Here is a 22,371-nt window from a genome sequence, read left to right as displayed (position 1 = left end):
ATAGATAGATAGATAGATAGATAGATAGATAGATAGATAGGTAGGTAGGTAGGTAGGTAGGTAGGTAGGTAGGTAGTTAGGTAGGTTGGTAGGTAGGTAGGTAGGTTGATCAATAGATTTTTCAAAAGTAAAACAAAAGCTTTCTAAAATTTGTGTGTTGCACAGCGTTGTTGCGTGATCTCTGTGTAGTAAATAAATAAAGGGCTACTGGCAGTTAAGCATGGGAGGCAGCCTGAAGGCCTTAATGGTTGGGCCTTCCTTCTCCTCACAACACTCAAAGTACAGCACTGAAGGTTTGGCACTGATGCGGTACACATGAACAGGCTTGGCAAGGTTATTTACATCCACACCTTCACACACATACACACACACACGCACACACACACGCACGCACGCACGCACACACACACACACACACACACACACACACACACACACACACACACAGTTTTCTGACAAAACATCTCAGGAAAAGTGCTTTATTTATTTCTCAAGGTCAGTTTTGTGAATGTAATTGTAACTGCATAAATACTGACTTTTAAATTTGTCTGACATTTCAGAGAACAAATTAAACAGGGCTTAAAACATCGTCTAATCCGATATTTGCAGAACACAGATCTTGAATAAAGTGGCTAGTCCTTAATTGCCTGTAGGTGTGAGTGCGTGCGTGTTTGTCTGTATATATGTGGGTCCAGGGTGCACTGGCATCGCACCGGAGTGTCCCCTGCCTCACGCCCCCAGTCGGCTGGGATAGACTCCAGCACCCCGCAACCCGTGACGGCGGATGAAGCCGTATGTAGATGAAAGAAGATGAAAGAAAGTTGATCTTGAATGAAGAACCACGCCCTCCACCAGCTGTCCAATGACATGCCAGGCGGTTGGGGCGCGTGTGTCGTTCGCGCGTTGAGGTGGACGCGAAAACGCGTGAGCGACGCGACTACTATTAACTTGATTTCGGCACAGCTAGAGGTAAGGCTGGCGTAAAGCAGCTAGTTGTAAGGGCAAACGTTTCAGTAATATAATAATTTGCTACCATGTTAGTGCATTCATTATTAGAGTTACGTGTCAAGAGACTGTTTGAGCGTTAGTTGACTGTCTTAAAGACTTTTGGTTCTCACGCTTGACGCTTTTTTTTAACACGAGCCACGGTTGCTAGCTTGTACTAGCATGGCAAATGGGCTAGCAGTAGTACATTAACACGTCTATAACATAAAAGGTCACCTTTAACTGCAAAACGTGAATAAAAAACGTGGTTATTTGTGTACTTTATCCTAGTCATTTTACCAATGGATTGGAAGATGGAAGATTTAACCTTCGCACGTTCTGTTAGCTTAAGCATTGTTCGTAGCACGTTGGTTATATTTGGTGCTGGTTAGCTAGCCCCGGCTAGCTGCTGACAGATCTTGGCACCGCCCATACTTAGTAGTCATTGTCTGCTTATCAATATAGCGACGAAAAAACGAGTTTGTTAACTTTGATAATATCTAATCATTAACGGTGTGAAACTGTCAGCAGCGACAATGGTTATTTATTTGGAAATGGAGAGTCGCTAACGCTAGTTGTCATAGGCTAGCACTGCTGGCATTAGCACGTTAGTGCGTCATCGGCCTGCGCTCGCTCAACACGAGCGTTCCTGGTGATCAAAGTTAGCTCAACTGGTTTGCTTCTGGCTTATTTTTCCTGCCACTTTTTATCTAAAGTGAAAGTATAGTTTTTACTGTTGTATGTTGCTGACTTTGTGACAACGCAATGCAGACATTACTAAGTGCTAGGCAAAACTTTAACTCAACACAGTACACTCCTTCATCCAATTCATTCTATAGTCAGACTCTGATTACCGATGTGCACACGTTGAATAATTGCTGTCTTTCCATCACAGGAAGGAGTTGCCACTTGGTAATGGATGCAGTTAAAGGTGAATACGAATTTTAATTTAACTTTCCATACTAAATTAGACAGTGTTATGAAGGTTGGTTCAACAGTTGTGACTGAATTCTTTTATTTTATACACTAATCTGATCCTCAAATGTAAATTAAGAGTGCACTCCTGTTAGTGAGTACTTCAAACACGTGCATACATGTTAGAAGAAGAAGTACACTTTATTAAGCCCCGCAGGAAAATTACATTGTCACTCAGGTATTTTTACATGTTCTTTGTGTTAGTTTATGACAATCAGTGTATACACAGGCCCCGTGAAACATAGCACACAGGGGGGCCTGGGCCTGTAAGCATGCAGTTAGTACACACATCAAACAACACACATAGGGAGGCAGAGTGACGGGCAGCGGCTTCAGGAACGCGCCCCAATTGAGCAACTTGTAGGGGGGACGGCGCCTTGCTCAAGGGCGCCTCGGCAGTGGCTGGGAGGTGAGCTGATGCCTCCCACCGTCAGCTCACACTCCTTCCGAAGATGTCCTGGCGGGAGAAGGATTCGATCCGCCGATGGTTGGGGCGATCTGTCTACAGGACATCTGCTCTACCGCTGAGCCACTGCTGCCCCTTAGTTTGTACAGGCCCCTGTAGCACATGCACATACACACAAGGGGGCCTGTAGGCATGCAGAGGGAGGTAGAGTGGCAGCGCCCCAAAATGAGCAACTTGTAAAGGGGGGCAGTGCCTTGCTCTAGGGCGCCACGGCAGTGTTCCAGAGTGTGAGCTGACACCTCCCACTTTCAGCTCACACTCAGCGTGTTTTTTTGAGCTGGTGTGGGAATTGAACAGCTGATTTTAGGAACATTGGACAACCTGCTCTACCACTGTGCCACACTGCCGCCCCAATTTTGACTTTATTAATCTTGGCATAGCCCAAAAAACAGAACTTTACAGGTTTCATATTATTTAGCAGTGCTGTTATGTTAAGTGTATAGTAAGCCACATCTCAGTCATTATCAAATCAAAGAATTATAAAATCATGAGTTTCTGCCATTTTATTAAGCAGTTTGTATAACAATAATGTAAAAACTGTACCTAAGTTTGTTATTTATTGGTTGGGTAGGTAAAGATCAAGGGATGCAAAATACAGGTGGGCAGTTGGACAGACCTGCCCATTTTCAGCTCATGGAAAGGTGAGAGCTTGATCATTTTACAATGTTTGTGTTTTGTGTCAAAAGGCGATGGTAATGAAATATTTAGGTAAGTACATGATGCTGTCATATAATTTGCCTGTGAAGCTTAAGATGACACTGGAACAGTGGTGCCAGGAATTTTAAAATCTTATTGTATTTTACTACAATTTGTAGCTAACATCATATGTGAATGTTGCTTTGACATTAAAATATTTGTTCTGTGCACACATTAGCCTTTTGAAGATGATAAATGTTTTGGTCATGGTTGTCAATAATATGTGGATATTTTTGTCCCTTGCCACCTTAGATGATAATAGTAGCTTCCAAACTAGCCTAAAAGTAATAACCAAAGTGACTTCAAACATGGTTCAATATTACTTGAAGTGGTACTGTGTATAAGCGAATTCTCGTATGAAGAACCAGTTAAGTATAGTTTAAAATATTATATGAGAATTGGTTGAGGACAAGAGTTTAACTTGTATAATGTATAATAACTTTAATAAATATTCTTTTTTTCCTCATCTCTAATAGCATGCTTCCCAAAGTAGTGAAGAGGCGAGTGAATGCCTTAAAAAGGCTGCAGGTGCAGTGTACCAACATAGAGGCTAAATTCTATGAAGAAGTCCATGAGCTAGAGAGGAAGTATGCTGCCATCTATGAGCCATTGTTGGAGAAGGTATAGTCAATAGTATTAATGTTTTGTTGCTGTTGTTGAACTTAACACTAATGACAAATGCATAGATTTGTTATTGGTTAACAGAGTGAAGACTAAAAAAAACAAACAATAAAATGAGATCTCTTATTTTTAAGAGATTGGGTAGTTATGAATGCCTTATGTTTGCATTGATGGGTACTGAAAAATATCACTGTGTTCAATCTGAGGTCAGTGAACATAGATCCTGGGGGGCTAAATTGAAAACTGCCACAACGAATAGCCAACTGTTCTTTTGTCAGTCAAGGCTATTTGCAGAGCAAGTGACAAGAACTCAGCCATTCTGAGTCTCACTGAAGAGTGGCAGCTGTAGTCTTCCTGCACCTGTCTGTTGTGTGTGTATGTGCATGTCTGTGTGTCTCAAATGGTGTTGATTTTAGTGTTCAAGCTGAAAATATCCAAACTTATTGAGTAAATAGTTGTTAATGTACCAATATTTCATGCTTTGATGACCAAATCCTTATTTAAATTGAAAGACTTTGCCAAAATGTTTGTATGTCACAGAGACGAGACATTGTCACAGGAACGGTGGAACCCACAGACCAAGAGTGTGAGTGGCACAGTGACAGAGAGGAAGAGGAGGAGCTAGCCGTAAGTGTAGAGAAATGCACTGTCAATCAAAAAGAATTGTTTGGAAATGTAGTTCAACTGGATTGTGTCAAGCAGGTAAAAATGGGTTTATCGAAAACATGGTTTTAGTAACAATCTCCAGGATTTATAACTGCTGGCTGTAGGACTGATGTTACTTCTTTAGACAGAAAATACTGGTATGTTTCCTCACGGAAGAGCTTGGTAAAAATTATTGCTGTAACACTTACCAGTTTTACAGCATAGGTTGGCAAAACAGTTTGATGGTTATCTAGTATGTCCTCGAGAACTATTTTTAGGTTCACTTGATAGTTGATAAGCTGTGCATGTGTGGCAGACATTTGGTCATTTGTTGCCATGTAAAATACTTGGAAGGGAAGAGGATGACCCAGCAAACGTAATTTAATATTCTTAACTTTCCTGAAAGAAGTTATAGCAAATGGGAGTGCTTCATAACTTCCATGTTAAATTTCTCTTCAACCAGTAGTACTTGAGTATCCGCTTAAGTGTTGCACTTCCTTATGAGTCTACGATATTCTGTGTCTCCTTTTGTGTTTGCCTTTCACTTCTTCTGTGACTCCTCGTTAAAAAAAATATTAATTGAATTTCTCTAAGCCATGCATAGTTTATAATTGTGTTTGAGTTTGCATAATTTTGGATTTGAATTAGAGAAATGTGCCACAAAAAGTACATATACATAATGAGGTAGTACTTCAACAATAATATGTAATTATAATACTGTTTTAATGTCAATATGGGAACCCTTTTGTCTGTCTTTTCTCTCTCTTCATGTTCTTTAGCACTTTCTTCCCCCAAGGCTGACCTATGACTTGCTCCTTACATTCATTTTATATTTCCTGTAAATCTTAAATGTGTCTCTGGCTGTAGGCTGAGGTAAAGAAAAAAGCTACAATTGAAGAGGCCAAGAAAGAGGAAGCCATGCCAGAGGAAGATCCAAAAGGCATCCCTGACTTCTGGATCACTATATTCAAGAATGTGGACATGCTCAATGACATGCTACAGGTAAATTTAAATGCTTTATATGTTATCATATCCTGTAAATGTTTCACCTCATTTGTAATTATTGCTGTTTGTGTCTGCTTGTACTTTGTGATGCCAGGAACATGACGAGCCTATTCTGAAACATCTGAAGGATATTCAGGTGAAGTTTTCGGAGCCTGGACAGCCAATGGTCAGTATTATCATCTACTGATAATGACTTTATCAATTGAAATCAATAAGCAAAATTCATCTTGAAAAGCTGAGTGAAATAATATTAATCTCTTGTTCTTTCTCCCACAGAGTTTCACATTAGAATTCCACTTTGAGCCTAATGGCTACTTCAATAATGCAGTCCTCACTAAAGTCTACAAGATGAGGTCTGAGCCAGAAGCTTCAGAACCTTTCTCATTTGAAGGGCCAGAGATAATTGACTGTGAAGGGTAAGAGCTAAAGTCCACAAACATGGGCATGAAAATGTGACCTGGATAAAGTAGTCTGTGTACAGTAGTTTGTAAAATGGTTTCTGTTCAGTCTGACAAGTTTTTCTCTCCTGACTTTACATCCTTACATATCTACAGTTTGCTTTTCTTTCAACTTTAAATTCTTTGCATCTCTCCCCCCTTTTTCTACAACTTTTTGTAGTTGCCAGATAGACTGGCATAAAGGGAAAGACGTTACAGTGAAAATCATAAAGAAGAAGCAGAAGCATAAAGGCCGTGGCACTGTCCGCACTGTAACCAAACAAGTCCCCAATGATTCCTTCTTCAACTTCTTTAATCCTGTCAAAGGTGAGAACAGAAAATGTAATTTAGGTTTCCAGCTGTTTAAATGTGACATTCAGAGCAGTTAATCCCACTGCTCTCAACAATTTAGTTATTTGTATACGTTATGTGTAACCAAACCTCTTGAACACACTATGAATCACTTCATCTCAACATGTTAAGAATGCTGGCAATCTTTTTTTATCGCAGTACGCTGAGTTGAACAGCAGGTGGCGCCAAAGTCTTATACTGACAGTGTACAGTTGGTCTTTTGTATGTATTGAGGGAAGTCTGTTGTTTACACAGTGTTTATGTGATAATGTGGCAGTAAACATTGAATTAAACAATACGGATGCTACCTTGGTAAAAAAAGAAAAGTTTGTAAGTATTTTTATTTTTAAGAGTAGACATCTCAAATTTTCGCAAAAGAATAAATGAGAGAATCACAACTACAGTGTTATTGCACATGTAGCTACAGCAAGGCAACATGTTAAAGTGAATAACTGGCCATTAGTTTGCTGTGTATTAAGACATTTGGTGACAGCCACTCCCTCCATTGAAGATGATCCTGAGGTTGTTCCAGACATTGTCAGGTTTTTAGTACAGCAGTGGGTGTCATAAGTCATGCATCTTAAAATGAGTCATTCCTATTCAAAGAATGGGTAAATTATGGTGCATAGACATTTATTTTAATGACTGTGTTCTTTGTTTTTGGAGTTGACTTACCTGACAGACATGCCTGGACTCATAGTGACATTGTGAAGTTGACCTGATCACTCATTGCCTAAGCAAATATTTGTCCTACTGGTTTGCTCATTGCCTCTGGTATATGATTAGTGAATGCAAATAGCACTGAGTGTGTTTTGGTGTGGGGTTTTGGACATCCATTCATGTAAGCATCCCTCATTGGTCATGTGAACATAAAGAGCGCATGTTTGGTAAAACTATTCAGTCTATAGGGTTGTAACAGAATAATTATTTCTGTGTTTCACTATTGACAGATTAGATGGTAGACTTAAATGAAACTGATTTAACTGAAAAGGGAATTTTTGAAGGAATTATGTGGTTTCATCATGACCCTGTCAAAGGGAGCTTACGTGGCATGTTTAAAAAAGAAATACGGTCTGTAATTGCCTCTAGTCTTAAAAGTTTATGATGCAGTGTTTTAAAAGTTGTCCCTTCTCTTTCAGCTTCACCAGATGAAGACATGGTGAGTAGTAATGCATGTTTTTTTTTTTATGTATGGTATTGCATCTTCTTTTCCCTCCCAATCATATTCATAGCTATGATGAAACGGCTGCTTTTTGTTTTTGTTTTGTAGGATGAAGAGTCTGAGTTCACCCTTGCTACAGATTTCGAGATTGGTCATTTCTTCCGTGAAAGAATAGTTCCGAGAGCAGTACTATATTTCACTGGAGACGCCTTGCTAGAAGATGACAGTGTAAGTGTTTGCTGCTAAAGTGAACAGAGGAGTTATTCTTGATCACAGAAAAAAACACAAAACGCAATATGGGATGTTTTGCAATCTAGAGGAGTCAATACATTATTTAGTTGTTTCTTATCTGTACCATTGTAATGTTTTCATTGTGGATTTATGTTATTGCAGTTTGATGAAGAGGAGCTAGAAGAGGGAGATGAAGAAGTGAGTATTTATCGATGCACGTGCCTTCTGAGTTTGATCTACATTTCACTGATATCTAATCGTTTTCCCTTTGTGTCTCAGGAACAAGATGAGGATTGTGAAGATGATGAGGATGAGGGAGAGCTTGACCCCAAGGTCAGTGTGAATTCTTTTCTGCTCTGACTACTGATTGAGCGTCCGTTCTGTTCGTCCCGGTACCTAATGGCCCTCGGCCTGGTAGCGGGTCATGACCCCTTGGTTGGGGACCGCTGGACTATCTGGTCCTCATCTCATCATAAACAAACTTCTGTATTTTGTGGATGCCTAAATGTGTGCAGACCACATGGCTGTAATGTCAACAGTTTGCGTTGAATTTGTCTTTTTCGTGGTGTTATAATAAAATGCCCAGACTTTTAGACAACTAAACCAATACTTAAACTGAACTTGACAATCATGCATAGAACAAAGCTTAGTTGTTTTTCCAAGATTATATATTGGCACTCAATCTGGCCATGGAGGTAGATGCCTCTGTCTCCACAGTTCATGGCCACAGCTTGTACCAGTTCATGGTCCAAGCTGTGGCCATGAACTTTGGAGAGAAGACTTGTTCTTATATTTTCACCTGGTTTGGTCATGGCCATTCTCTGGACATGAATTTTCAAACATTTGACACAATTCAAACAAAATTGGCCTTTAAAGTTTTTGACCAGTGGTTTTCATCCAGCAACATGTTGTGGGATATTCTGTATTGCTAACTAAGCTGCTTCAGATGTCAAGGACCCTGAATACAGGTAGTCAGTTCAGAGTATTTCTTCGCTAATCCTTTAGTTTTTGGGTTTATTGTATGTTTTTCATTAATGAGAGAACTATTGAGAGTTCCTTACAACATTAATCAAACCACATTAATGTCATCTCAGATTTCTAGCTCTAGCCCACACATTCTCAGACTATAGATTCTTCAAACGACAAGCTTCTTGAGTGTTTTTTTTTGTTCACAAACTGGTGGATACAAATGAATAGGAGAGCCATGGGTATGGGTGTGGTTTGGTTAGGCTGAGTTTATCCACTGCAAGCTATTTCAGGTTGAGGTTGAGTTATTGGGTCATTGACAATTTTACCAGGAATGACCAACAACGCTGCTTCGTCTGTGAATGAGTTTCATCAGTGGCTCGTTGTGTTGATTTTTTCTCTATACCTGTTTAGTTATTTATTTTTCTACAGGACTTCAGCGTTTCATTAACAATTCACTGTTCACTGTCGTTTATGAATGTGACGATTCAACTTCTGCATATTGTTATCTCTCCCTCCCCTGGAATCCCCTCCATTACAGGCATAATCTGTCATTCTCACCACATGCATTTCTAGGTAAGGGAGACAAAAGACTGGGTCCCATATGTGTTATACTTCTCAGTTTATCACTCTGGCTGCCTGTCCTTCTCTTTCTGTACATCTTTGGTTTTCCCAAAGGTATAGGACCTCGTCTTCCTGCTACTGTATTTAGAGACTATGTGCTCTCCCTGTCTTTCTTTGGTACTTGTTGGTTGTTCTTCCTGTAGTTCTATCTCAGGTTTCTAACATTCTCCTCATTGTAACAAACCAGGTAAAAAATTCTTCGTTAGCCTGCTGCCCAGTGGCTTCATTAGCTGTCTGGGTTTTGTTTGTTTGATTTTCTGAAATGTTGTTTGTTGTCTCTCCTCTCCACAGAAAGAACAACCCCAGCCTGCTGAATGCAAACAGCAGTAACCATCGGTGATCATAGGAGGTGAAGACCTGCTGTCCATCAAATCAGTTCTTAGCAAGCCCTTCTACTCTTGCAGGCTCTGTCCTTCTATGAACTCCCGTTTGACCGCAATAGAACACGAAGCAAACTGCGTTTTACTATGTGCATGAATTGTTTTTCTTTTGTCTTGCATCCATTTCGGTCCTTTTTAGTTGGCTTCATTAAAATTCAGTGTGAAATTACTTGACTCCAATTAAAATGTCATGGTATCACATCGAGACAGTCCTCTTCTTATGTAAATATGGAGTCGGTTACTACTGCCATGAACTTCAGAACAACAACAAATATGAAAGGAACAGTTCTTTTTTTTTTGTGAAACAAATCAGTTACTCAGGGTTTTTTAATGTCAACATAGGAAGTGCAAGTTTACCAGGAAACTGCTGAAAACATTAGACTTAATCTTTCACTGGGGTTGCTGCGGTGTTTTTCTTTATCATAATGTTCTAAAGAGCTATTGCAATGTATCATTTTGAATTTAGTTATTAAATGTTCATTGACATGTCATTGAACTATTTATTCTGCTATCATACAGCTGTATTAAGTGGTGCATTTGGGGAGTCATGAAGGCCCAGCCGCATGAATAGGCTCATTCTTATTGGCTTAAATCTTATTTAGGATTAACCATAACTTTTTTTTTTATATTTAAAATGAAATTATGTTAAGCATTTAAACTGAGCACTTGAGTGGACACGTTCAGGTCCTGTGACACGGGTCGGGTCACCAGATATTTGTTTGTTTGCGCCATTATCTATTAAATTCCCTTCAAAATTGTGCTAATGGAGATAATAATTACAATCATGGCAGTTTTGAAAATAGACGCTGCTTTCTTTGTAGTTTGATCTCAGCGTGTTGGGATTTCCTTAACCCACATATCACGTCCGGTTTGCAGTGTGTGCCTCTAAAAGATGACAGTCAAGCTACTGGCTAACCTGCAATCTCTTCTGGTGTTTTTTTTTATGTTTTTTTGTTTTGTTATTATGACTTGTAATACTTAACAAATATTTCAGGGCTGTGATTGGAACACGTGTTGGGTTTTCGGAATGAGTGTAAAACTCAGCAAGCCAAAATGAGAAACAACACATCGTCCTTTTTTTTTTTTTTATTATTATTATTTGCCAATTGACATTAACAGTGTTACTTAATTTTGCATTTATAAGATGCTATAACTATTCTGTAAGTCTAATGGTTCAATAGAATGTCTGGAAAGTAAAGTTTGCCAATGTATTTTATATACAGTACTGCACTTGGATTTTGGCCGTCGATTGGACGCTGGTCATTTGGATTCTCGGTGACAGATCAGCAAAAGCGGTCACATCAAAGTAATACCCACCCACTGTCTTTTTAAGAACGATTGTAGATCTTGAACAGATTTCTGAGCCACGGTTGACGTCTTCAAATCTACCACATTGGACCGTGTGCTAGTAATGGCCTTAACTGGTTCTTATTCAGTTTGTTACTTTCGCAATATTTCTTTTCAACTTGTACAGTTAGTTATAATATTCTATTAAAGTTGTGCGACATGGAAATGTGTGTTGTCTTTTTTACATCGCAACTTTATTCTCTTGTCCAGTTTTACTGAAAAAGTTACCAATCTGTGCAGCTGTAGTTTTTGACCATGTTTGCTTTCTAGTTCTGCATAATGCGGTACAAAACAAAAAGGTATTACGAAAAAATACTGTGTTTTGATTTAGTTAACATTACCAGGACCCTGAAATGGAACTATGTATTTACACATGAGCTTGTATTCTGAAACGTCTACTGGTTTAGGTCACATCTGCTGATTTGCTTCCCTAGTTTTGTAGCTTGAATGAACAGCCTGTTGACAATGGCACAGTGTGAGTGGCCACTGAATAGCAGCACACACGCTTGTTATTAGGGATCAGGTGACTTTAAAAATGATTAGCTGGAGTAAAGTGCAAAGCATGTGGTCTTAAATGGTCTGACAGCGCAGGAAGTGACCCTTTTCCTCTAGAACACATGGTAACTTTGTGACAGGAGGAATTTGCTGAGAGTCTGCCCAACATCATGCAACTCTGCCTTATAGATAAATGAAGTATTTACACTACAGTGGAACCCTTCTAGGCATGATCGTAGATAACAGTCCAGCGCTCTGAAGTTTCTGGAGGAGCACAGCGACACTACCCCAGCAAACAATTTTCTGAAATGCAGAAAGACGGTACTTTCTTATCCTGGCACCTTATCCAGCAGCACTAAAGGCAGTGCGAGTTTCTGCATCCATCTTCATGAGGACAGAGGTGACAACATGCTACAGTGTGAGAAAGCAGAGGTCTGATCAGATCATGACGAGAACTGGTTTGCTGTCAACACTTCTGGCTCTTAATCACAGCCTAAAAGATGCTAATTCAAGTCTAGCGTTGGTAATTTTGCTCCTCAGAACAAGTTCTGTTCACACAGTATTTTCTACTAAAAATGGAAATGGTTGAAGTACATTTTGATGCTATTTTATTTTTGCTACAGTTTGTACATCTACCCTTTCAGCATACTGTACCTAGTTATATAAGTGTGTGGAAATAATTACAGTGTACGTGATTTGTGCACCTGACTCAAGTAACAGCAAACAATGGCATTCCCTCTGCTGGGATTATCCCTGAATGATGCCTAACCTCATTCAGCAGAAGGGTGAGGTAAAGCCATCTTCACCCAGCTGCAGCTGCACCCACTCTCTTGGCCCCAAGGTTCTCCTGGCAGACATCCACATCTACGTGAGCATACACACAAATCCGTGAATGTATGAGATCTTTTGTGTCGTCTTCTCCCAGTCGGAAGCTGTTTGAGATGGGAAAAGAGAGGTGCTTTATGCTGCTTGTTGGTGTCGGTCCGCTGAGCTAAATGAGTTGATGACACAGTGTGAGAAAGAACTCATTAGTTTGAAAAACCTCTTCAATTCATAATAAGTGAGAAGGACCCACTCTTTGATTGCTCCACAACATCGGTAGTCATGACGATTTCGCACTGGACTGGCTGCTCTTTGTCCTGGAAATAGGATCCCACTGCAAAGGCCACGTATACCATCTCCCACGATAATTTGCACATAACTTCAAGTGATTTTTTGTTTTGTTTTTCATGATGGTAATAAAGTTCAAACCTGACTACTGAAGCACAGACTAGGCTAGAAATAAAATACATTAACTAGTAGAACAGTTCAGAGAAGTGAAAGTCATCACTGTTTGTGCGCAAATGTGTTCATGTTTTTTGTGTTGAATGAGGATATTAACAAACGTTTTGTTCATTATTTAATATTTGAATCAGACATGGCAAAAATAAAATTAAAAACACTACCGCAAAAAAAGAAACATAATTGTACCACCGACAACTGTCAAAGGACTGTATCAAGTTCAGCACACGAATGGCCGATTGTGATGAAAAGGAGCCAGAACCTGCTACACACTGTGTTACACTCGTGAGAAACTCGGAGCACTACCTCCTCCAGGAGACCAAACAGAGCTGTAACTGACACTGAGGCTTCACAATATTCCATCATCTCAGGCCAACTTAGTTTCAAATCCCTCCAGTGATGGAAATATGGAGGGACTTTGGCAGCTGTTCTCCAAAATGCAATCCATGGAAGAAAAGAAGAAAAAAAGCAGCATGGGTAGAATGTTTTCGGTAAAACAAGGGTGTGGAATGACACCTGAGCTGACCACTGAGTTTCAGTAAAACCCCATTTGAAGAAACATTAGACGGAGCTATATAAGAAATGTCCTTCAAAAGTCACCGAGTGCAGAACTGATTTTGCAATCTGCTAAGTCAAAGTCAACCAGAGGCATTTTGTCCCTTCATGTTTATCTCTGTGTGCTCAACGTGAATGACTGTGAACAATGGTCACTACTACCAAGCTAATCTTGTTGGCTTTATTGCATTATCACCGGTTACTTTGCTGCCTGCTAGCTGTGTGTGAGAAAGCAAGGTTCACACCCAGTCCCAACATAGCAACAGGGTTGCACACCTCTGTCTAGATTTATGAATGACTCAAGAATGAACAGGAACTAGGTGTGGCGAAGACAATCTGAATCACTTCTGAGCACAGAGAAACCTGTCCTTCAGACCTGGAGCACACATGACAAGGAGTTGTGTTTCATACAGGTTTTAGAAAGTGAAACAATTTCAGGCGAGACTGATTTGAATAGATGTAAATGTTCTATGTTTCTATGAGGTAGAAATGACTCTGACAGATTTTTACACTAAGAATTATACATTTTCTTACTACTCCTGAAATACTGCATCATATACCTTTGAGGTTATTTCAAAGATCATTGTTAAATTTAATCTAACGACTTGGTTTTGAGTGACCTTTAGTCCACATCAAACCTGTTGAATACTTCATATTACATAAATGAGCAAACATTCTGGAGAATATCCTGATTAATTCATGATCTTTTCTGCATCTCTTTTGTTTTTATGTGAATTATCTGTCAGGGAGTGATTGTTCTACCATTTGACTACCTTGTTTCTGCACATCAAGATGGATAAACATTTATTTACACAATTCTTTTAGTCATTGAATTGAGATCTCAATGGCAAGTTTTCTTGTCAATTCCATGGCCCGACTGCATGGATTAGCTTAGGTTCAGTGGAAACTCTTGGTTCATCACTTAAATTACAGTGCAGCCATGCTGACAGTAATGTGAACACTGCATTCCTGGCATGAAGAAGGATCAAAGATCTGCATACCTGCCATTCTTTGTAGAATCAAGCTGGCAAATGTGAAGTACTTGGAAGTGAATTCACATCTCATTAAAGTCACATGACTGTCTTCATGTGGTTTTTGTTGTGGGTGATATTTAAGCAGACCTTTGTTCTGATCGATTCATGAGCCGCACCAATTACAGTTGTGATTAAAGAGACATTACATTTATAACTTTTTTCATCTGCTCGAGCAGCATTCTGGAAACACATACCAGACACATGAATACATAGGGGGAATGTAACTAATTAAAATTTTAATGCACTGTCTGTCAGTGATTTTAATGAGATTTTTTCACTTTGACATATTGCATTTTAAAATTAGACACCACTCAGACAACGCCAAAGTTGATAGGTACATCTCAACATGTAACTCCTTGACCATGAAAACCTTCCACTAGGGTTTTGTGTCATTATTTTGAGTGGTGTCCAAGAAAAACAAAGTTTCAGCAGTGAAAGTTTACTTCAGAATTCAGTTACTTTAAAGATTCAACCAGCTTAACTCCAAACTAAATCAGCACAATTTGTGGCTGTAACCCAGTCTCCGTATGAGACATCCCCCTTTTCTAAGAAAATGTGTAATGGAGATGGCATGCTGTGCTCCATGAGGCTGTAATGATCCAGATCACCACCAAAATCTAATGGATCAATCCTCGAGCCATACCTTACCTTTCAAAAAAAAAAAAAGTTTTCAAAATACATACTGTATGTAGCTTGTGTTTCAGAAATACAGTACCTCTTCAGCAGAGATAATAAAATATAAGATTATCAAACAAAGATCAATGCATCTTTGTTAGTGTTAAAATTAACTTCCTTTTGTTTGGTCCTAAAACAAGGAACCGTTAGACTAACTGATGCTCGTGCAGAGGCCATTCTCCATAATGAGCACTAATGATAGTAGTGTACATAATATATTCTGTGTTTTACTTTTCATGTAGGCTCCTCAGTTCAGGTCTTCTGCTTGTAATCATGTGTTTTACATGCATATATTTCATGTATAGTTTCTCATGAGACAGGAGCGAGTGTCTGACACCGACCCTGTCTCTTTTCACTGTTCTCCAGCAGTTCCTCCTGCAGCATTGTATTTGAGTGTGCGCTGCCTTCATCAGCCATTTGTTCTTTTTCCCACGCTGCTGAATGCCAGCATGGCCACAAACACACAAGACATACACACACGCACAGGGCTTATCGAAACAATGCCTCAAATAGCTCTGGATCTCATCACAAGGGCATGTCACCAAAGAAGTATCTTTGTGTGTGTGTGTGTGTGTGTGTGTGTGTGCGTGTGTGCGTGCGTGCGTGCGTGCGTGTGTGTGTGTGTGTGTGTGTGTCTGTGTGTGTGTGTGTGACAGCCAAAGTCATAAATGTGTCACAGTATGCAGCTGTTACCTGTTTGCTGTGCTGTACTTGTCAGCGGCTGATCACAGACAGTTCCCATTGTTTGTTTGACTATGAATAGTTCACTGAGGAAAGATTTAACAGTTAACACAAAATTAATATCTTTATTAAATCAATAAAGTTCATCATATTAATCAGTTGTTATTAACCACAATTAGATTAGGTATTCCTTGTATCAACAGATTTGACGGTATTTTAATCAGACAAGTCATTATTGTATGGAATATATTTGTAGGAGGACCTGCAACAGCTTGAAGTTGTCCCTTCAAGGTTGCCTTCTGTGGACTGAGCTGATTTCTAATATGTGGATACATCCTAGATGAGGGACAGGAGCGACCACGGGTCCAGAACTGTGTTTGAAACTTCAGACTATTTCACTGCTTTGTGCTGAGACACCAGACTCAGTGACTACATGGTGGATCAATCAGTGTGTGAGTAAACTGGTACTTGTTTCATCAGAGTCAAGACAGCTCATCGCTGTATAATCTGCACAATTTTTTTTTAGTCAAACCTAATCTAAGTAAAAATCTAAATAATCTTAATAAAGTTGCTGTATTTTGTGTGACAAAATTATGCAGTCCTGTTTTATGTACGTAACACCCCAAATCTTGTATTTCTATCAAAAATAACATAGATCTAAAGACTGCTTTTAAAAGGGTTCCCTCTGTATTTATGAGATTTGCATGCAGTGACTCAGAATAAAGACTCAGCAGCTTCATGCCCCGACACGACTGACAAACTGGGCTTTTCTGGTCCTTCTACCTGCTGTCTTGTCACACCTTTGTGCCCATGGCTGAAAAACATCCTTACACTGAAGTAAACAAGGTAAAAAGGACAACACGTTCTTGCTTCTTGTTGCTCCGTGATTCACATTTTATCGCTTTGTTTTATAAAACAAATCTGACACATTATTTTACTTCCTCTCTCTCTGTGTTTGTGTGTCTTTAAAAGGTTGTGTTTTGTCTGAGCAAACAGGATGGCACTGAAATGAACTTGAATTTGTCATAACATCTCCAGATAAAGTTTGTGAACTTTTCCATCTTAATGTTGGGAAAAAACATTAACAAACAAGTTCAAGGCCTCAGAAACACATGTTATCGTCAAAAAAAACCTCCTACGTAGGATAGGTTAATCTTCAAAAGTCTTTGTAGGAAGACAGTTATGATCCACACACACTTAGATAGACACAACAAATGTATCCTCACACATGTGCATACACTCCATCCCACATACACACCTGATATCCTTTGGCAAGCCAACGTTTCCAAAGTAAGGAGCCCCACCACATGCTTAGTCACTGCCTGGGCATGTCTGGGAGCCTCCACAAGAACTCTGCACACATAAACCCTATACACACACACATCACACACACACTGCCAAAGAAACACCCACATAGGGTTCGGTTGTGAGACCATGATGCAACTCTTCATAAACCAGAAGCTGAGACACATGTGGTCCCCTCAGTTTAAATATCACCATGGCCACACCTAACGCAGTCTGAAATAGTTGTGTGTGTGATCCATTGATGTGTGAAGAGTTAGGGGTGGTTTGCTCCAGCTTTCCTATGGAGACACAAAGTGATTTGAATAATATGGGTACTTATGAATGTTTGTGCTGAAAATGATAAAGACAACAATGATATTTATTTTTCTTTGTTTCCAAAGAATCCATGAGAGAGGAATCGTAAAAGGCAGACAGAGGTGGAAGCTGGACAGCATCTGTGTCTCACGGCCTTGAAGTGAGAAATGTTTAACTGTCCCATCAGATTGCATCAAAGTCATGTGACTAAACATTTGGACAGACTTTATTTTGCTTTTCTTATTCTATCCTTATTTCATCACTTGAACAACTAATCTGTGATGTCTTTGTCTAAAAACATTTAGGTGAAATCAACTTAACATGTTTAGTTTATGTTTCCGAACCACGTCAGAACCACTAAGAAAGAGTTTATTTGACTCCTTCTGTCAACACATTCATTCACAGGATTTCCTGCATGCTAAAAATATCCAGACTACTTTTAGTTTGAGGGAGATAAAATAATATGATGTGACAGATGGGAACATTTTTGTATGTGTTTACAATCACTGCTATTTCTTGTAAAAAGCTTTTTAAAAAAAACAAAACTAGGAGAAGCGTGTTGAAGCTTCTAGTTTCAGCTCCTTCCACCTTCAAATATTTTTCTATTCAACATGAGACAACCTGCAAATTCAGTTAAGGTTCAAACACTATTACGATCCTGCTACATCTATTTTAGGCTGTGAAGAGGAACAAATTTCAGAGCATTCAGTACATTATAACTTAATCTCCTCTTGTTACAGCTCACAAACTGTCAGCTTAACAGATGGAACCTATGACTGTGAGCTTTTGATGAATGTCAGCTCGACTTCCAGACAAGGGCAGCATCACGCATGTAGAACATCACTCAGCTGAAACAGGTTTAGTCTGAAGTGTCCTGTTTTAAATAATCACCAGCGAGCCTGGTGGCACGGAATGAAGGATTACAAAGAGAATGAATTACCAGACGCAAAGATCAGTATCACGAATGCTAGTTAGTAAATAAATAAATAGATTTTTTTTAAAAAAAAAACACATGACAAGAACAACGACCTCCCTGGTGAACAGGGCATGCCTGTGATTTTTACGCGTGGACTCGACTCACGCAGAGCGCACAGTTTACAACCTCAGCTTGAATCACTGCAAAGTGAGCAAATATTTGGACTAAGCTCCTCAGCAGGATGTGGGTTAGTAATTAACATGTTGGCAATTTAATTAGGTCCACGTACGACTTCCCCTGCTACCCCCCCTCCACCCACAACCCCCCGCATGCGCAGCAGTTTCCGCCCACACAGTTTAGAATTACTCCACTGGCAACTGTTCATGCATTCCCAAATCATCTGACGTCAAGTAGGAAGGGCGGGGGCCAGAGAGGACTATAAAAGTCCTCGGCTACCTCCATTCATTCACAACGCCACCCTGGAGTATTGGATCGCGGAGGGAGAAGCACCATCCTCGGACGGCGCAGCAGAAACGCAGGCTGACCACAAACCTGCCCGGCGCAAACTATGAAAATGTCAGCGGAGGAGATCAGCCAGGTCCTGAAGGAGGGAGAGCTGGAGAAGAGAAGCGACAACCTCCTTCAGTTCTGGAAAAGGAAGACGTGCGTCCTCACCCCGGACAGCCTGAACATTTACGCCGACACGCAGAAGCGCTCCAAGGGCAAGGAGCTCAAGCTGCAGTCCATCAAGAAAGTGGACTGCGTGGAGCGCACCGGCAAATTCGTCTACTTCACCATCGTGACCACAGACAATAAAGAGATCGATTTCAGGTGCTCTGGGGAAGAGAACTGCTGGAATGCAGTGATCACCATGGCGCTGATTGACTACCAGAACAGAAAGGCCATCCAGGACTTTAAAACGCGACAGGACGAAAGCGCGTCGCCCGGCCAGCAGGAGAGGCGCATGGCGAGGGCGCCCTGAAGGGCTGCGGGGGCCCCGGCTGTCGGCCGCTCCTAATATGGTGAGGGACATACCATAACATATAGCTTACAAGATATAAATACAAAATATTGGTGAAAGTTAACTGTGGCGGGGCGCAATGGGGAAACCTGAAGACTAATGACTTGTTGGCTTGTTTTTATTTCCTTAGTGTCTATGTGGACCATAAAGAAATAATACGCGGACCAAAAGCAAGACTTGGTCACCCGGTCCAGAGATGAAGGATTATTCGGAACTGAACTGAACAGAGAGGGGGGGGACAACTGATCCACAGTGACAGAGACAGAACTGAACCCCTCGAATAGTTAAAACTATTTCACATGTCCTGGGAGGAATGATTCCAAAAACCATGACGTTAATTTATTTGTTTCCAGTATGTGATTTTTTTTTTTTTTTTTTACTAGGAAACAGCATTTCTTGTTTAAATTATTCACATTTTCATTGTGTGTCCAGTGTGTATTTATTTGAATAAATATTCGTACTTTTTTGACATAACTTCATTATCTCTCCACGTTTCATTGTTGAGATTCTTCTAGAAACGTCTTATTACAACATTATTGGCGGTAACGGAATATGTGACACCCTGAGACAGCTTTCAGAAGCAACATTTCTTTGTAAATACCACACATACAATGACAAAAAGGGAGTGGAGGAGAGGAAAGTCCCCTTTCCCTCTGCTGTCAGGTGAAATGTAACACTTTATTGACACTTGAAGGTTTTTGGGCTTTAGTCATATCTGATAAATGGACATATGTATTTGGCGGCACTTAGATTGCACCTTTGAACACACCTTCTGAGCAAGTAACTGCTTTCTAGGTGTGGCAGGTAAAAGAAACATTTAAAACATCTAATGTGGATCTTCTCACTTTGGTGTCAAGAAACTCGACTTGATATTTGGGTTATTGTGAAGGATTCCTGTACAGCGTCTTGATCAGTATAGAGAAAAGTATATAGAGAAAGCCGGAAGTTCACTTTACCACCCTGTTATCATGTTGGAGAGGAGATAATGTGACTCAGGGTGTACACACCTATTAAATAACTGCTGCAAACATTGTGAGCATGCTTTGTCATTCTCTGAAGACATTCCAGGGCCTGTAAAGGTTTGTAATTACATGAAGATGAAAATGTGGAGGTGAACGACTCGTTTGGGTCAATTCAATAAACCAGACACCTGTAGTTATAAACTATAAAGGCTTTGTTCATGTTGGCCTGGTTTCGACTGCGTTTATACATTTAGAGCATTGACGGAAAATACAACCACTCACCACTGATTAGCTCCTTGAGCTACTTTCAAAAAATAATTACAAAATTACTCCGTCAGCCTCACTACACCTCCTGCTGTATTTTATTTATGGCACTGAAAGGTGCCATAAATAAAATACATTATTACTTTTATTATTGTTAATAGTTGTAGTTTTAGTAATACTATTGGTGTCACATGAGCATACATGCTACATTATCACTAAATACACGTTTTTCTACGAGAAGTAAGATTCAGAGATATGAATAAAATAAATTAACAATGAGTCTATGAACACGGGTTAATTAAGAGACCTGAATGACGTGATTGTGAGAAGGAGTTTTAAGCCACATTGTTGAAACTAAAACTGAGCTGAAATAAATGTTTTTCTTGAAAGACACGAAAATTTTGTGGACGCAATAATAGAAAATATCCTCCTGCATATTAGTAGCTGTATTGTATAGTATCGAGGGTATTATGGGGGGGTCAGGGGTGACAGAAGTTCAAATCTCAGGGTTTGTAGTAATGAAGTGTATAGCCCCCCGTCCCTCCCGTCCCATCCTGTCGCTGTGTGCTGCTTTGAAGTAGGATCACATGACAATGAACGCATCAAAGGGTTAAAACGATCTGAGGAGTATTACCGGCGTGAACGGCCTCCCGTCTAAAAATACTGCTTCACAAATTGGCACCACTGTAATCTCACACACACACACACACACACACACACACACACACACACACACACACACACACACACACACACACACACACACACACACACACACACACACACACACACACACACACACACACACACACACACACACACACACACACACACACACACCTTTTTGTCCCCAGCATATACGGTACTTATTCTATTCAAAGCAAGTGATTCCTGACACACTCGACATGACCGGAAGTATCAGAGTATGTCAGAGGCTGAGAAAAGACATCCTGATCCACGTTTAAGTATAGCTACAAACTGTGAGGGCGTCTCACCGCGACAAACACACACACACACACATACACACACACACACACACACACCGCCAACCACAGAGAAGACACACAGTCCAATGGCAGGCAGTCTAAACATCCTCTGACGCAGCACTGGCACACACTCAGGCCATACTTGTCGTCTTGGCGTCATCCTTCCATAAGCTGTCATTCTGTGGAGACAGCAGTGTTTACTGCAACATGAGAATAAACCCCATAAAAACAGGATGAGAGATTAGTGTTCAGATCACTCATACAACTTCTGTTAGTCTTCAGTTTTTTAAACTCAGCAGCACAAAGTGTTGGATTGAGAAGCTTTTCCAGTAAACAGAGGAAGTGATGCAGACAGTGTGTTTGTGTGGAGCAACAGCTGAGCAGGGTTCTGTGAGTTAAAGGTGGGAGGCCAGAAAAAACATGTCTCGATTCGATTTTGTCATGTGGAGATTCTTCACATTCACTCCCACACAAACCTCAATCACGTCTTTCCCAGTTGTAAAGACATCTGAGGATATTCATACCCTCTGAAATGCAGATGTGAATCTCAAATGACGTCTTCTTTGTGGAATGGTTTGACCACCAGGTGCAGGGAAACAATGAAAGTCCTGTCCTGGGGAGGAGAGCGGAGGGAAGAATGGAACAAAGGAGACAAAAATGAGAATCAGAAAAAGGTGGAGGGCTATTTAATGACAGAAAGGTGATAGAAAAGTCTGTATTCATGTTAAAGGTTAACTTGTGTGGCCTGTTAAGAACATGTCCAGGCATTTCATATGATAATAACTTCCATCCATCCATTTTCTTGTAGATGAAACAACCGTAATGGTACGCACATACAAACACTGCACAGAAATTTTTTTAATTTGTAACCTTATAGCTGTGAGGTGACAGCTACACCACCATGCTGCCCTGGGGTAATAACCCTTCAAGCATAGTAACACATTAATGCTCGACTCACTTCACGCCATCTCTCAGATATATGGCAGTCGTTTTACTCCCTATAAGGTGCTTT

General features: G+C 40.2%; 2 protein-coding genes and 1 long non-coding RNA gene across 4 annotated transcripts; 2 read left to right on the top strand and 1 right to left on the bottom strand.

Moving 5' to 3' along the window:
* The first annotated feature begins 857 nt into the window (after nt 1-857).
* On the top strand, nt 858-11,075 carry nap1l4a (nucleosome assembly protein 1-like 4a). 2 transcript variants are annotated; one of them, XM_068313851.1, is made up of 14 exons: nt 858-969; nt 1,880-1,915; nt 2,997-3,066; nt 3,598-3,742; nt 4,283-4,369; nt 5,255-5,389; nt 5,487-5,558; nt 5,669-5,808; nt 6,011-6,156; nt 7,320-7,339; nt 7,451-7,570; nt 7,736-7,771; nt 7,853-7,906; nt 9,455-11,075. In XM_068313851.1, the coding sequence occupies exons 2-14, from the start codon at nt 1,900-1,902 to the stop codon at nt 9,491-9,493; spliced, it is 1,080 nt and encodes a 359-aa protein (XP_068169952.1). In that variant the 5' UTR covers nt 858-969; nt 1,880-1,899; the 3' UTR covers nt 9,494-11,075. The 2 variants fall into 2 exon arrangements, with proteins under 2 accessions (XP_068169952.1, XP_068169953.1); XM_068313852.1 differs by lacking the exon at nt 9,455-11,075 and adding an exon at nt 9,081-9,115.
* A 503-nt stretch (nt 11,076-11,578) lies between these two features.
* Nucleotides 11,579-17,097, bottom strand: LOC137593670 (uncharacterized). Its single transcript, XR_011035156.1, has 4 exons — nt 16,870-17,097; nt 15,624-15,697; nt 12,155-12,249; nt 11,579-11,796 (listed from the first exon to the last, which is right to left on the bottom strand). It is a non-coding gene; the product is annotated as an uncharacterized lncRNA (long non-coding RNA).
* A 1,484-nt stretch (nt 17,098-18,581) lies between these two features.
* Nucleotides 18,582-19,621, top strand: phlda2 (pleckstrin homology-like domain, family A, member 2). Its single transcript, XM_068313120.1, has 2 exons — nt 18,582-19,148; nt 19,278-19,621. Exon 1 carries the CDS (start codon nt 18,695-18,697, stop codon nt 19,106-19,108), a length of 414 nt encoding a protein of 137 aa, XP_068169221.1. The 5' UTR covers nt 18,582-18,694; the 3' UTR covers nt 19,109-19,148; nt 19,278-19,621.
* Nucleotides 19,622-22,371: the final 2,750 nt, after the last annotated feature.

The sequence above is a fragment of the Antennarius striatus genome, chromosome 4, assembly GCF_040054535.1.
Source record: "Antennarius striatus isolate MH-2024 chromosome 4, ASM4005453v1, whole genome shotgun sequence".
NCBI classification, from domain to species: domain Eukaryota; kingdom Metazoa; phylum Chordata; class Actinopteri; order Lophiiformes; family Antennariidae; genus Antennarius; species Antennarius striatus.
This window is presented reverse-complemented; position numbering and strand designations above follow the sequence as displayed.

Bases quoted from the DNA above. Each gene is read 5' to 3' on its own strand.
- nap1l4a (XM_068313851.1), top strand. The intron at 5,559-5,668 runs GTCAGTATTATC...TTTCTCCCACAG, and splicing joins CGGAGCCTGGACAGCCAATG to AGTTTCACATTAGAATTCCA. The intron at 6,157-7,319 runs GTGAGAACAGAA...CTTCTCTTTCAG, and splicing joins CTTCTTTAATCCTGTCAAAG to CTTCACCAGATGAAGACATG.
- phlda2 (XM_068313120.1), top strand. From the start codon at position 18,695: ATGAAAATGTCAGCGGAGGAGATCAGCCAGGTCCTGAAGGAGGGAGAG.